Here is a 16,567-nt window from a genome sequence, read left to right on the forward strand (position 1 = left end):
CTCCCTGAGTGATGGGGGCCTGGGCCAACCTATTCCTGGAAAGGCGTGAGAGTTCGGCTCAAGGGGGGGGCCGGGGTGGGGATGGGGGGCCGTGGGGGAGGAGCGGGCAGAACCGTTGAGGGGCAGACTCACTTTGGTGTGATATTCCATCTTCGTTCTTAGCAGTCTGAGGTAGATGCTGCAGAGCTGGCCGTACCCCTCGCTCAGGTGGCCCTTTCGGGAAACGAACAGAAAGCAGGGTATCAATACTAACATTTGGGGCAGAGACTGACAGCCAGGACGTCTGTTTTCAACAATATACTTTTTTCTGCTTCTGAAAGAAACAAACAGCCATTGCAGAAAATTTTAGAAGATATAGACAAGCCCACGTACAAATGCATTGCCCTTAATCTAAATATGAGAAGGAATCATGGCGAACATTCTGGAGTACATGTTATTTTATTTAAATTTTTTTTTCAAATTTTCAATAGACTTTTTTTGAAGTTTTATTATTTATGTAATCTCTACACCCAACATGGGGCTCAAACTCACGACTCTGAGAGTAAGAGTCGCATGCTTGGGGCGCCCGGGTGGCTCAGTCAGTTGAGCATCTGACTCTTGATTTTGGCTCAGGTCGTGATCCCGGAGTCCTGGGATGGAACCCTGCATCGGGCTCCCTGCTCAGTGGGGAGCCTGCTTCTCCCTCTCCCTCTACTCCAACCCCATTCGGGGTCCCTCTCACTCAAATAAATAAAATCTTAAAAAAATAAGTCACATGCTCTTCTCCCTGAGTCAGCCAGGTACCCTCAAATAAAGTACGGGGATGTCCTATACACCCCCTTCTTCCACGTGTATAAAACCATGCCCCACCCCCCACTCGTCAACTTCAGCACCAGAGTGGGACATTCGTCCCAACTGACGAACCTTCCCTGATACATCATCATCGTTCACAGTGAAGCTTACATCAGGAATCACTCTCGGTATGATACATCCTACGGGTTTTGACAAACGGATAACGTCCCGTACCTACCATTACAGTATCACGCACAATAGTTTTACTGCCTTAAAAATCCTCTGTCTTCCACCTTTATTCTCAAATATAAAATGGAGCCCATTTTTTAACTTAATATACTTCACTTCCTTCCCTACCTTTTCAAATTTTCTTGTTTCTTTATGGTTAGCGATATTTTTAATGATATTTAAATTGTTACTGATTTATTTATTGTTATATATACATACAACAATGTATATAATTGTTATTTCTTTTTTAAAAATATAATTGTTATTTAAACTGTTATTGAGTGAGTACTGTAATTTATCCAACGAACTCCCTACCGCTGTACGTCTGAGCCGTAGGCATGTTTTCTATTATAAGCTATATTTCAATGACTGTTCTTACAGGACAATCTTGTGTACAAACACAAGAACTTCCTTTGCATGAATTCTAGACAAGGCTTCTGATGTAAGAATTTTAAGTCTCCCACCCAGAGTAATCACAGTCTGCAGGCTGCTTCCTTCCTCCTGTCTCTCTCTCTAAGTACAGCAGAGGAAACGGCTCCTCCAGATGGATTCCAGCTGACGGAGGGCAGCTAGAGGGTTTTACATGGGATGGGGACTGAAATGGGACAGATCCCAGCTGGGGACAAACAAGCCTTCCTGTGGAATCTGCCCACGCGGTCACATCCTGGGTGCCCAGGAAGACGCTGGAATTAGCAGAGTGATGCTCGAGACTCTTACCTGCACACAAAAGAGGAAGGGGGCACGAAGAACTCTTGAGCTGAGCTCTGACTTCTACCTCCTCTAGACTAGAGGAACCCCCCACCCCGAAACACGCCTCGAGAGGCACCAGAGGGAGCGGGGTCATCAGAGGAGTCTGAAAGTATCAATGCCAGAGATCAGATTATTTCCTAATGTATTTGTTTTCTATGAAAAATCGTAATTGTACATTGTACTTGTTCATCATGGAAAAATTAGAAAGTAGTGGAGAGCAGAAAAAGCGAAACTATGCTCCTCATCAAAGACAACCCTATTTCACATGAAAATGCACCAGGATCAGAAGGCAGAAGATGAAAGGATCATTCAGTGTAAAACGTAAAGCTATGAAAGTCATAGGAGGTAACAGACAACCTTGGGTATGGCAATGACTTTTGAGATAGACTAGAATCATGCTTCATGAGAGAAATAACCAATCATCAAGATGGGCTTCATTAAAATTACAAAACGTCTGGAAAAATCACTATCGAGAGCATGAGAACCCACAGACTGGGACACACCTGATAAAGGACTGTTATCTGAAACATACAAGGTAGTCTTAAAACTCAACAATAAGAAGACAAACAACCTGATTTTTAAAAAATGGGCCGAAGACCTTAACAGACATCCTCTCCAAAGAAGACATACAAAGAAAATAGCAAAGGAATAAAATGGAGAGATGCTCGACATTACATGTCACCAGGAAACACAAATTAAAACAACACGGAGGCACTAACACACATTTATGAGAACGGCCAAAATCCAGAATACTGATAACACCCAATTCCACTATGTGGGCAACAGGACCTCTCGGTCATTGCTTGGTGAGAATGAAGAATGCTGCGGCCATTTTTGAAGATGGTTTGGCAGTTTCTTATAAAACCAAACTTACTTTTGCCACATAATTCAGCAATGGCGCTCCTTGGTTTTTACCCAAAGGAGTTGAACATCCAAACCAAAATAGCTCGTGGGTGTTTACGGCAGCCTTATTTATAATGGCCAAAACGTGGAAGCAGGGGTGCCTGGGTGGCTCAGTGCCTTAAGCCTCTGCCTTCGGCTCAGGTCATGATCTCAGGGTCCTGGGATCAAGCCCTGCATCGGGCTCTCTGCTCAGCGGGAAGCCTGCTTCCCCCTCTCTCTCTGCCTGCCTCTCTGCCTGCTTGTGATCTCTCTCTCTCTCTGTCAAATAAATAAATAAAATCTTAAAAAAAAAACACAAAACAAAACGTGGAAGCAACCAAGACACTCTGGTGAGTTGGGGAATGGGTAGGTGACCTGTGGTCCCTTTGGACAACGGAGTATTACTGAGCACTACAAGGGAAACGAGCTATCAAGACCTGAAAAGACATGGGGGAACCTGAACCGCATGTTATTAAGGGAAAGAGGCCGGTCTGAAAAGGCGACATACTGTAGGATTCCCATTCCATGACCTTCTGGAAAAGACAGAACTGTGGCAAGCGTCAAAGACCAGTGGTTACCAGGGCTGGGGGAGGCGGGGAGGGATGACCAGGTGGTACACGGAGGACCTTTGGAGTCAGTGGAACTATTCTGTGCGGTATCACCGTGATAGGTACAAGTCATGATATATTTGCCCAAAGCCGCAGAGTATACGACCGACATCCCACGTGAACTATAATGCAAACCACGGACTTCAGATGATTATGATGTTATCAGAGAAGTTGAATCACTTGTAACAAATGTACTATGTTGGCAGGGTATGTTCATAAATGGGGGCATTACACGTGTTTGGAGGCTGTGAACCTAAAACTTGCTGTAAAAAAAAAAAAAAATAGGTGTCTGAGTGGTTCAGTCCGTTGAGTGGCCGACTCTTGACTTCGGCACAGGTCGTGATCTTGGGGTCCTGGGATCGAGCCCCACATTGGGCTTCCTGTTCAGTGAGGAGTCTGTTCGAGACGCTCTCTCCCCTTCCCCCTGCCCCTCCCTGATTCTCTCGCAAATAAATAAATCTTTTTAAAAAATGAGGTCTTAATTAAAATAAATAAATAAATAAATAAAAAGGCTTCTAATATCCAGACACTCTCAGCCAAATGGAAGAGACAACTCCATAGGAAGCAAGGCCTAAAGGAATTCGAGTTTGGATAACAAGTCGGGCTAGGTATCTGGGTTAACCTTCCCATTGAAAACTACGAAAATATTGGGTAAAATATTTAAAACTTCTTTTTGAAGGCATTAATGAACTAATGAGAAAGTAAGGAATCCTCAGGCCAGGGACTGAGTCCAAGCAGGTACTAGGGGAGTAAGTGGAATTCGGGGTGATGGAGTTGGCGGGGACAGGGGTTTTGCCACACCAGATGAACTGAACTTTGGTTTTTCTGGGCCTCGGGAACCAGGTGGTGAATAGGAGACAGGGCTCTGGCCTGCCCACCTTGAAGAGTCTGGTGGAAGAGGAAAAGACTGCTTCCCTGGTGTAGGGGGACGAAGGGTAAACTGGAAAGAACACGTATCCCAGCATTCCTGCATCAAAGGAGTCCTCCCTGAGGACCTCAAACCACTGCTGTGATCAGAGGGAGGGAAAAACTACTCTTGGGAATTGGAGCAGGAGCCAAAACTCAAGCGGATCTGCCTGGAATTCACAAAACCCTAAGCTGAGAATTTAGAGTGATCTCAAATGCCCATTCTTTCTAGAGGAACCTAACTTGAAAGAGTTCACACAAATAAGATTCCTGGGAAAATGAACAATGTACAGTTAAAAAGAAGCACAAAAAGGAACTCCTTAGCATAAACAACATTCATCAAAAACAACAGATGGGGGCGCCTGGGTGGCCCAGTGGGTTAAAGCCTAGGCCTTCGGCTCTGGTCATGATCCCAGGGTCCTGCGATCGAGCCCCGCATCGGGCTCTCTGCTCCATGGAGAGCCTGCTTCCTCCTCTCTCTCTGCCTGCCTCTCTGCCTATTTGTGATCTCTCTCTGTCAAATAAATGAATAAAATGTTAAAAAACACACACACAAAAAAACAACAGATGGCAGGAACGGTTCTTGAAGGGCTTTAGATAATGGAAGTATAAGAAATAATATATGAGATCATGTCTAATTTGTCTAGGATAATAAGAGGCTGTTTCAAAATACATGTAAGACACAAGAAATCACAAAAAATGATAAGCAGGGGCACCTGGGTGGCTCAGTGGGTTAAAGCCTCTGCCTTCAGCTCAGGTCATGATCTCAGAGTCCTGGAATTGAGCCCCGCATCGGGCTCTCTGCTTGGCGGGGAGCCTGCTTACCCCCCCACTGCCTGCCTCTCTGCCTACCTGTGATCTCTGTGTGTCAAATAAATAAATAAAAATAAAATCTTAAAAAAAGAATGACAAGCAGATTTGGGGGACAAAAAAGAACTCCAAGAAATAAAGGCTAGATTAAAATGATAAATCTTGGGGTGCCTGGGTGGCTCAGTGGGTTGGGGCCTCTGCCTTCGACTCAGGTCATGGCCCCGGGATCCTGGGATCGAGCCCCGCATCGGGCTCTCTGCTCGGCAGGGAGCCTGCTTCCTCCTCTCTCTCTGCCTGCCTCTCTGCCTGCTTGTAGTTGGTCTGTCAGGTGAATAAATAAAATCTTTAAAAAATAAATAAATAAAATGATAAATCTTATGAAGAGGTTTAACAACAGATTAGACCCAGCTGAAAGCTAGATTTACAGAAATTATCCAGAATGCAGTTAAGAGGCAAACAGGCAAAAAACAAAGAAACATGGTTTAAAGACATGGGGTGAGGGGGCGCCTGGCAGGCTTAGTTGGTGGAACATGAAACTCTTGATCTCTTGAGCATGAGCCCAAGCCCTGTGTTGGATGTAGTGCTTAAAAAAAAAAGGCACTGGGGTATAGAGCAGGAAAGACCGTCATAACCAAAGTCTCAGGGGAAATACAGAATGGAGCAAAAGGGACAGTTGAAGAGACAAAGAGAATTTTTCATAACTGACAAAAGATATTACCCCACAGATTTAAGAAATCTAAAGAATCCCAAAATACATTTGCACTTCTTCCTAGTAAGATCTTAAAAATGACCAGAGGAAAAGCAGATTTGCTTCGAAGAAGGGACAGTGAGTCTGACAGCCAACTTCATGGAAATAATGGAATCCAGAAGTCAGTGGAAGGGTATCTTGAATAATATTGCCCCCGTGCTGAGAGAAAATAACCGTTACCCCAGAATCCTAAACCCAGGAAGAGTATCTTCCACAGAAGAGGGTGAAATAAAGACATTCCAAACAAGTAAAATTGGTTATTTGCCACCACGAGATTCTCACTAAAGGAAATAATTCAGGCAGAGGAAAAGCGATCCCAGATATTAGAACGCAGATGAAAAGAAAGAGCGAGCACAGAATAAAAATGATTAAAAGAAATTATCTTATAGAACCTAAAAAGAAAAACAAAACCAAAATTAAAATACATGACAACAATAACATACCCGTTTGGAGGGAGGGCATGGAGTGAAAATATTCTAAGGTGTGCGTTACAGAGGAAACAGCCAAAGCCATGAATTTTAGCTCTTGATAAACTAAACGTGCATTCTGTAATTATTGGATAACGTACCAACGAGTAAAAAAATAAAAGCAGAGTTTTAAAAACAATCTCCTAACTAGTTTAAGGGCGGAATGGAATGAGAAAAAAATAACCAGTTGATAGAAAGAAGACAAGAAGAGAAGAGAAACAGAAACAGGACAGAAGGGGCCAACAGCAGAAGCTAAGATGGAAGACAGAAATCTAAAAATACCTTGCACGTAAATGGGGTAAATGTGCAGCTAAAAGACAAAGACTGCCATCATGAAAAAAGCAACAATATTCAACTAAATGCTATTTATAAGGGACTTTTCTACGACATAGAATATAGAAATGTCAAAAGTAAAAGGGTAGAAAAGAGACACCAAGCAAATTCTAACAAGAGAGAAGACCCACGCTTTCCATGTTTAGAGATACAAGCAAAAGCTCTCCAGCATGCACCTGGGAGGTTAGGGGACAACTCTTAGCTTTATTCAGACCCACTAGCCTGACGTAGGAAAGGCTGCTTCCCTCTGGGCCTGTATTATCAGCAGTGGGTGCACTGGATGACATCATTGCTAACATTCTGTGAATGCAGACAGATGCAGGTAAGAATTGGAAGGAGGAGCACCTGGGTGGCTCGGTGGGTTAAGCCTCTGCCTTCAGCTCAGGTCATGATCTCAGGGTCCTGGGATTGAGCCCCGCATTGGGCTCTCTGCTCAGCGGGGAGCCTGCTTCTCCCCTCTCTCTTCCTGCCTCTCTGCCTACTTGGGATCTCTGACTGTCAAACAAACAAACAAACAAACAAACAAATAAATAATAAAGAAAGGAAGAAAGAAAGAAAGAAAGAAAGAAAGAAAGAAAGAAAGAAAGAAAGAAAGAATTGGAAGGAAAGGGCCAGAGCTCTCAACCAGTGGGGCAAAGAGATGTATCAGAATTGAGAGAGTCTTCAAAATGCAGATTCCGTGCTGTTAACACACATACTCTGTGGACAGCAGAATCTAGAGATAAAAACCTCTTCTAATTGATTCTGATACCACCACCTACCTCCTCTCCCATCGTGAGGCACAGAGAATCCCTAGATTCTCAGGAAAAAAGGGAAAGAAAAGGTACTGAGATTAAGAATTGGGAATGCTAGTTCTCAGTGTTCTGTGACCCGCATGGGACCAGCAGAAGAAAGACACAGGAATTGTGGCCAAGTCACTGCTGAGGGACCCCAATGCCTGGAGAGTGTTATGGCATGAGGTTCCATTGGCAGGAAACACTCCCAGGCCCCAGAACTTCCCTGCAGCTTCAGGGCCCTCAGGAAAGACTGTGGATATCATGATACTATTGGGGGCCATTGCTGATCCCCTCCTCGATGCTCAGGAGAGAAATCCTAAGCAAATTGAAAGAGATGAATTCATTCCGTTCCACCGTCCTTGTTCTGTGGCCACTGGGGAAGGAGAGGCAGGTGCAGGTGGCCCCCGGATGCATCTCCAAACTCACCCACATCCTGCTCATGTCACTCAATTCATTTTTGTATCTCAGGGAGTCCTTCAGGACCTGGAGAGGGAAGAAAACAGCTGATGAGAGAAAAGAAAACAACGGGACAGAGGATGGGGTGGGCAGAAGGGCAGATCACACAGACAAGTCCACCTCTAATCAGCCTAAAGGCCAGGAGAGGGGCACCTGGGTGGCTCAGTCCTTAAGCTTCTGCCTTTCGTTCAGGTCATGATCCCAAGGTCCTGGGATTGAGTCCCGCATCAGGCTCCCTGCTTGGCAGAAAGCCTGCTTCTCCCCTCTCCCACTCCCCCTGCTTGTGTTCCCTCTCTCGCTGTGTCTCTCTCTGTCAAATAAATAAATAAAATCTTTAAAAAAATAATAATAAAGGCCAGGAGAAGGGGGCAGCTGCCCCTCTCTGTGCCAGAGTAAACAGCGCCCCTTTTGCCCCTGGCGATCCCCCTTTCCCCACATGGCTCCCTGGCCCCCTAGCCATCCCCTGCAGCCCCAGAACTCACATTTGGGTGTCCATCTCGGAGAAGTTTGTGAAACACGTGGCAGAACTTCCAGCAGAGGACAGCGTTGCTAGAGAGAGGCAGCCGATTGACCACAGACCAAAAGGTCTGTGCCCCTTTCTCATGGTGGGTGCCCAGTATGCACGGTGAGGGAGGGTCATGGAAAACAAAGGCAAGGATGGGCCTTTTCCAATTTGTACAAGCATGCCCTGGCCAGCAGTGGTCCTAGGTGGCCTTTAAGTGGGTAGTAACTTTGGCTGGAATCAGGGCTCTGCTGTGGGAGGCAGACTCTGCCCTTCCCCTGGGTTAGCCTGAGGGTGAGATGGGGCCTTTGGGGGAATAATGACAGCTCATATTTTAGCGACACATTACAGTGTCTCAAAGTTCTTTCTTATCCAGTCTTCAGATGCGAGGGCACGCTTTCAGCTCTTCATTGGGGCCCTGGCCCTGGTGGGGACACCTCGGCTCCTCTTCCAAGCAGTACCTGACTCCTCCCCAAATAGGCACTCTGCTCTTTTCTGTGATTTCCTTATTGAAGGCTAATTGGCATCCATCTCGGGTCAGATCCATAATCGTACATTCATTTCTGGTATCCGACATAGTTCTCGGACAACCTCACATAGCTACGGTCTGTCACCAGATGACACCATTACACACCGATGACTCTATTCCTGGTGCTGTACCTTGCACCGCCCTTAGTCATTCCGTAACTGGAAGCATTTTCCCAAAACTTAAAATGACTATTACACCTCACCCCTTCCATGAGCCTTCCTGGTCTCGTTCAGAGGCGCACGCATCTCCCAACACCTTGAACTTGCTCTATGTGGGATCCTGAGGCTACATCCACCTGAGATCCAATTCCAAACGCACCCATGGACCCCAGCCATGATGTGCACATAATAAACGTCCATCTGGTCTGGCGTGATTTTAAGTTAGCGCTTACATGGGCCTCACACACCCAGCAACTGCGCACCATCAAGTCCAAGTGCAGGTATTTCCCCAGAACTACAGGCTCCTTTGTCAAGATTCAGGTAAGTAAGGGGGGTGCCACGCAGGACAGAAAGACTTGCCTCGGGTCAGAAACTCTATGACTCATCCAGAACACAGGCGATTTTGCTTCGGGGCTAGAGGGTATCACCAAGTTCCCTCCCCAGACTGAAATTTGCATTTCGAGGGTGGGGGTGGCGGGCCTGAACCCAGACTTCTGGATCTGGAAGCTGACATCAGCTTTAGGTCTTAGAGGGATTTCTGAAATAACAGCACAGTCTCCCCTGAAGCAGAGCCGCCTCGGGCTAGATGGAAGCAGAGAGGAGAGAGGGACAGCTCCCCACCCCTCTCCTGGGCTGACGTCTCAGGGCAGACTGTGGTTACTTTACCGAAGCCGGAGCAAGTGCAGAGTTAAGTCAGGCACTGTGACCTTGAAAGAGGGAAGGAGACCTTTCTGTCCTTTGATTTCCTAAGCATTTTAATGCACCCACTGCGTATCAGGCACTATAAAAGACACTCAGGGATATAAAAAAAATAAATAGATAAGACTCAGTCCCTAGTCCTCTGGGAGTAGATACACAGTGGGGGCAGGCAGGGAGGGAGGTAGACACCCGGGATCAGTGGCTATTTGAACAGCACTTCTGACGTCAGACTCCCAAATACTTATTCAGCTGGGATTGAGAGTGGCTGACGGTCTCCAAAAAAAATCAATGAAGAATAAATGTTTTGTGATATCTTTAGGCTTTAAAATCCTGCCCTTCGGAGTTGAGCCTTCTAACATTTAATCTACCTCCTAGAAATGGTGACGCAGAAAAACTCAGAGAAGGTGAGAGTGGGAACGGGAGGCCTTTGAGATCTTCTTTGGCCAAGTCTTTCATGTGACAGACAAAGGGACGAAGGCTCATGGAGACCCCGCTGGACCCACCAGAGTGAGCCAGGCTGCTGTGGAGGTGGGATTCCAGAGCCTTCTTGTGGTACCCCTTCCGTCACTCCGGGTAGCCTCCCTGGGAGGGTCTGATGTGTCCCGAGCACACTGACCTCTGAAAACCATCTCTTATTTCATATCCCAATCGGACGGATCAGTATTCTTGGCAGACAGGGGTCGGGACAAGGTCTTTTCCCCCTGAGAAAGTCTACTGGGGCTTTTCTTGACTCGGTAAAGCAAGGGGACTGTGCCTTTCTGGGGATAAAAGGGCAAAGTCTAACTAGGCTCACTGTTGGGCCAGGTTTCTAGGGTGCCTAGAGCCCCCATCCTGCAGCAAAGCCCTAAAGTCCAACCAAAGTATCTTCCCACCAATAAAGAGCAGGACGTTAGCACCGCTTCCTGAGGGTCTGCCATGGGCTAGGCATCCTGCTGGCGGGGCGGGGCTCCTCCGGCCAGGGAACCTGGAGGGTCTCCTCCAGGAGCCGAGGTGGGGCGGCCTCCACGTGAGCTGTTCTGACCCAGCTGTGTCACCGCCACCACGATGAGCCCAGGCAAGCGGCAGGTGCTCGTCCCAGACAGAAGCCCAGCCTCCGCCGGCCCTGGGCTGCACCCTGCTCTGCCCCAGTTCTCCAGTAGCCTCGCCGTTGCAACTCTGGGGGTCAGCCCACCTGCTCGCGGACTCTATCCCTCCAGGGCAGATCCCAAGGGATCCAACAACCAGGGTGCAGCCTGCACTTCCCTCCCAAGCCACACCCCAGGAGGGTGGCTGCCCTGATAGCCCATGCCTATTAGGAGGGCCTAATAGGGCATGGGGAGGGGTGCGGCGTGGTGGGGGGCTGGAAACCTCCAAGCCACCAGCTCCCTAATTTGGCTTGAGGGTCCTGTCCTCTCTCCTGCTGACTAGGGGGGAACCAGCTCACAGAGGTGGCTCTAATTTCCATGGCTGAGCCCCGGTGCCAGCCTATGGCAGCCCAGACCACTGACTGGCTCTGAGCTAGGAGAAGGGGAGATAATCATGCTCCCACGGGGGTGGTCCATGTGGCCCCTACGGGCCAAGTGCAGGGTCTGGAGTGCTGTGACGATCCCTCCTGTGCCCCCAGGAAATCTCTCAAAGGGAAGTCCCAAGAGGGGCGGGGTCCTTGGTAAACTGCATAGAGCTGAGCTCAGAAGTGGCTTTGGTCCCTCCCCCACCACGAGCGGTGGTCTCAAAGGCCAGCTGCTGCCCACCGAGGCTGCTCGAACCTACAGGAGGCCTGGCCACTGTGGGGGTTCCCCTTTCCGCAGCTGAGCAAGGACACCTCGCCCTGACCTCAGTCCCCACCATTTGACCCGCCTGGGGGTTGGTCTTCCAAGCAACATCCAAAAGGATATTTCTGGCGTGTTTTTCCTTTACAGCCACTTCCTGCGTATTAATGGCCTTATTGATGCTGACAGTCTGAAAAACAAGAGGGAGGGGGAGGGGAGAGGAGGCTGAGATGAATGTGCTTCTAGAGTGTCCGAGACCCTCCCAGGCACCCCACCCCATTCTCTCCCTGCAATGACTTCTCCCCAGCTCCCCGAGGACCCCTCTGCCCCATGGCCCCCATACAGGCAGGGCCCCCAGTGGGGGGCAGAGATGGGCAGCGCTCCCAGGCCAGCTGGCCAGGCTGTCCTAAGGCAGCGGGCTTTGCTGCCTGGCATTGGCTGTGCCCAGCTGCTGTGCCTGCCTGCCACTCATTCACTTGGCACAACAACATGGCAATTAGAGCCCGCACAAAGGGATGCCTTTCATCCCCCAGGGAAACATTATTTCTCCGGGAGCAGGAGGAAGAGACGCTGAGATCAGGGAGTGGCTGTGGCCCAAAGGCCATCCAGCCGCCCCTCTCTCACCGCTAGAACCTTCCACGGCCACTTCTTCCCTAGCTAGCCCAGGACTGCAGGGGTCACTCTACCTCTCACTTTCCCCACTCCTGGGTCTCTTCCAACCCTATCCAAATTCTCTTTTATTCCCTTACTTAAAGTGCATTAAGAATATTCACTCCTTTCCAGCTGCGTTAAAAATCCTAACTCTCTTTGGAAGGTAGCAAATCGTGTGTACACACGAATACAGTTTAACACAAAAACATGAACGGGACTGTGTCACGTCGGCTGTTTAAATATAGGTGTTTTCCTTTTCCTGTTTTGCTGTGCTTCTCCTTCCATAGATGGTACTCCATACTGAGCCACGTGAATGTGCTGTGCGTCTCACGCACGCGCACACACATACACACAGACACGTGCATGCACGCACACACACACATGCACACACCACTACCTACCAAAGGGGCCGATCCTGCCACTGTTTTCTAGAAATGGGATCGCCAAGTATAGACTTTTCTACATCCTGCCTTTTTCAACTGCAAATGTGTCATGGAAAATTCTCCAAGCGGGATGACAAAATTCTAGCCCGTTCTTTAAAGAGACAAGTACTGGTCCATGGTGCAGGACAGTGTGTGATTCATACAAACATTCCCATACTGGTAGGCAATCAGTTTTGCATTGTTTTTTAAAAATTATTTATTTAATTAAAGATTTTATTTATTTGACAGAGAGAGAGAGCAGCAGCAGGAGAGGGAGAAGCAGGCTCCCCACTGAGCAGAGAGCCCGATGCGGGGCTCGATCCCAGGACCCTGCGATCATGGCTTGAGCTGAAGGCAGAGGCTTTAACCCACTGAGCCACCCAGGCACCCCTGTATGGTTTTGTTTTTTTTTTTTTTAACCATTTTAGTCAACATGCTTATACATGTATCCTTATTAATCGATGCCTTCGTTTCCACAGGTAGATTCCTAGGAATGGGATACACGAGGTCAAAGCATGTTGCTTTTTCTTTTCTTTCCTTTTTTTTTTTTAACTTCTCATTATGGAAAGATCCAAACCGACAAACACGGAGTCTAATCCAATCAGCGTTCATGCAGTCCCCAGCATCAACCTTTATGAATGTCCAGCCAAACTGGCTTCCTTACGGACAAGGGTTCGCAAATATTTTCTGTAAAAGGCCAGTTAGTAGACATTTTACGCTTTGCAGGCTACATGGTTCTCCCGAAGTCTGCTTTTCTACTGCAAGTCCTCCATTCTGCAGAAGCTGGAGGACAAAAGGAGCCTGGCACATACTAAACAAATATGTAGCAGAATGAGCGGGGCTGCATTCCTTGAAAACTGTATACACAAAACCAGGCGGCGGGATTTGGCCCATGCCTGTGAGTGTGCTGACCCCTGCTTTCTACCATCAACCACTTGAACCCCTTGCTCCTTGGATTACTTAAAGTAAAGTCCTAGACATTACATCATTTTATTAATAAACAGTTCAGGATGAACCTCTTGAGGAAAAAAAAAAGACTACTTACAAATTAACCATAATACCATTATCACACCTGAAATTTTAAGGATACTTCCTTAATATCATCAAATGGTTAGGCAAGGAACGCATTTCCCTCTTGTGTTGAAACAGAAAAACTTTCTTGACCTTGTTCTCATCAGGAGTCCCACAAGGTCGCTGTCTTGCTTTCTGAAAAGGCCCTCATGGTTCACATTTCCACCATGGACAAAAGCATCCCCGCCAGCCCCGTTTTTGCTGGGCTTATGGGTATGGTGACGTTTCACTGTGACTTTATTTTGTATTTTCTGGACTGCTAGTGAGTTCTGAATACTTCCTTACACGTGCTCCCAGTTGCGGACTACCTTACGTAGTTAAGGACAAACGCTAGCCTTAGATCGCTTCTCCTGCCCCTAGATTATGCTGGTAGATGCCGACACTGTCCTCCAAGGGTTTCACTGTTAGTTCTTTTACATTGGAGTCTTTATCTGGAAAAAATACATACCTACGTACCTGTGTATGTACACGTTGCACAAAATAGGTTATTTCTAGCCTTTTCTAGGATATGTTCTTTTACATCTGGTTTATGTGACTTTGGGCTGTGCTCCTGAAGTCTGCTTTTCCACGTAATCTTTTTCTCTCTACAGACTTAACTCTTCAACATTAAACTCTGTTGTGGTTTGAACTGTATCTCCCCCAAAAAGATGCATTCGTGTCCAAATCCCCCAGTACCGACCAATGTGGACTTATTTGGAACTAGGGTCTTCGCAGATGGAATTAGTTAAGATGAGGCCATAATGGGTTAGGGTGGGTCTTAAGTCCAGTATGACTGCTGTCCACGTGAAGGCCCCGTGAAGACACGGGACACACAGACACACGGGAGGACAGCATGTGAAGACAGAGGCAGAGACTGGAGTGAATCACCTATAGACCAGGGAACGTCCAGGATGGCGGCAACCCCCAGAAGCTAGGGAGAGGCAAAGAAGGATTCTTCCCTGGAGCCTTCAGAGGGATCCTGGCTGCGGATGGACCTCTGGCTAAAGCCCCCACATTTACTGGGGCCCTAAGAGGGTGCCTGCATTCCGTATGGAATGATAAGGGGCATAAAAAGGGTAAATGACAACAGACATGGTAAGGGGCCAAACTGGAGGTGGTCAAAGGTTAGGGGGAGGCAGTCAGTAGTATGTGCTGCGAGGAGGAGGAGAAACCCGTGTTAGCCAGACATGCTAGAAACCATGCCAGGGCCTCCAGGGGGGCCTCCTGGTGGCCGGGGTTTAGATTAATTCCACAAATATTTCTTTAAACTGACTGACGACACCTTGCCCAAGCTTGGGGTCATTATGAGTCTTTCTTGCAAAAATAAGAAAACCCAACACTTTAACATTCCTTTCAACAACATAAAATAACGTATCACGAGCCTGGAGCTGTAGGTCCCCTATGTGGTTGTGTGTTGGCTGAAACCTGAAAACGTTCTGTGTTCTAACATTGAAGGGAGGGAGAAGCCCCTAGAAACTGCCATACTGCTACTGGAAGACCTCTTAGAGGAAGAAGGAGGGGACCTGTCCCAGGTGCTGTAATTCTCCCTGCAATTTACCTACTTCTCTCATTTAGCCTCATTCAAACTAAGTGGCATTTGATTCTTCCACAGGAAAGCCAAACAACTAGCCTGGGGCCATACTGTTGGGTTTCAACCTTGGTCCGCTGGATCCTTAAGCCTGGCCCTAAACCTCCGAGACAGCTCTGGGCTGTGGAGGGGCTGGCCATATAGGGGGCTGGGTCTAGCTCAGGGTCACAGAAGACGGGCCACTGGGGACAAGGAGGAAATGCCTGGAGCAGGCTGTGTGGCTGGAGGGCAGCATGGAAGCAAGGGAGGGATGGGGATGGAGCCAGAGGGGGAGGTGGCACCGGGTGTGGAAGGGCAATGGGCTTCTGGGTGGGTAGGAAGGGCCAGCGGGGGTGAGAGGAAGAAGATGGAGCCTGCAGGAGAAGCTAGAGACAAGAGAGAAATGAAGGAGTAAACCCTCAGCCAAAATGACAGAAATTAAAATGCAAAGAGCCCAATAGAAGGTGGGCCCTAGAATGAATTTCTTTCCTCTTTTTAAGATTTTTATTTATTTATTTTGAGAGAGAAAGAGAGGGCGTGTGGGGATTGGGGGTGAGGGGAGCAGAGGGAGAGGGACAGAGCCTGTGCTGAGTGTAGAAGCCTGATGCAGGGATCGATCCTATGAGATCACAACCTGAGCCAAACTAAGAGTCCGATGCTTAACCGACTGAGCCCCCCGGGCGCCCCTCTAAAGTGAATTTCATGAGATTGGCCAATAGAAGCTCCCAGGTAGGGGGACACAGCAGAGGTCCCTCCCAGCAGAGGGAAAGCATCAAAGATACTGCATAGGTTTTGAGCATAGACAGGTGAGAGCAGAGGAAGCCTGTCTTAGGCTGAGGGGACCCTATAAGCCGAGGAGGAGGCCAGGAGGGTTCTGGGTGAGAAAAAGCCATTTTTAAAAGGATGAGGAAGTGAAGGAGCCGTGGTTATGATCGCCACGAGAATGGCAGCTAAGGAGTGCTTGCTACCAGCCTCTGTGCTACTAACAAGCATTTTCGATGAATGCTCTCATTAAAGTCTTCTAACCCTACATCCTCCAAGTAGGGGAGTATTAGTATTAATCACCTCCATTTCACAGACGAGGAAACCACGGCTTATGAAGGTTAAGTATCTTGCCCAAGGCCCCTCCGCCAGTGAGTGACGACTGGAGACTCAGACGCCATGATGTCAGAGCCCAGGCTCTGAGTCGCAATGCCCACACTAGGCATGGTTCTCCATGCCAGGGACACAGAATCAGAATCCCAGTGATTTCCACGGGCTGGAAAAATGGGTTAAATCTCCCAAGATGCAACCCAGTAGGTATAAAGGAGATTTCCTATATTCAGACCTAACTCTCTGGCACAGGGGAGATAGGACTCAAATCAGCACTTGTGAAAGGAGTTAGGCGTTTTATTTGGCTGCTAACTTACTATAACTAACTAAGCGACACCATGATGGGGTTGATCAAAATGCAAATCTGAGGTCTGGGTGTATTAAAAGGAGTATAGTGTTCAGAATGAGGGAGGG

The 16,567-nt window shown here is 47.9% G+C and overlaps 1 protein-coding gene across 3 annotated transcripts in view; it reads right to left on the reverse strand.

Moving 5' to 3' along the window:
* HIP1 (huntingtin interacting protein 1) overlaps positions 1-16,567 on the reverse strand; it is a 142,413-nt gene that overhangs the window by 36,332 nt on the left and 89,514 nt on the right. For all 3 annotated transcript variants that reach the window (XM_047713846.1, XM_047713847.1, XM_047713848.1), the window contains 4 exons: positions 11,498-11,561; positions 8,218-8,360; positions 7,706-7,762; positions 133-213 (listed from right to left, as the gene is read on the reverse strand). In XM_047713846.1, the coding sequence (XP_047569802.1) occupies positions 133-213; positions 7,706-7,762; positions 8,218-8,360; positions 11,498-11,561 (345 nt within the window). The remainder of the gene's footprint in view (positions 1-132; positions 214-7,705; positions 7,763-8,217; positions 8,361-11,497; positions 11,562-16,567) is intronic.

Source organism: Lutra lutra, chromosome 18 (assembly GCF_902655055.1).
Source record: "Lutra lutra chromosome 18, mLutLut1.2, whole genome shotgun sequence".
In the NCBI taxonomy this organism is placed as follows: Eukaryota; Metazoa; Chordata; class Mammalia; order Carnivora; family Mustelidae; genus Lutra; species Lutra lutra.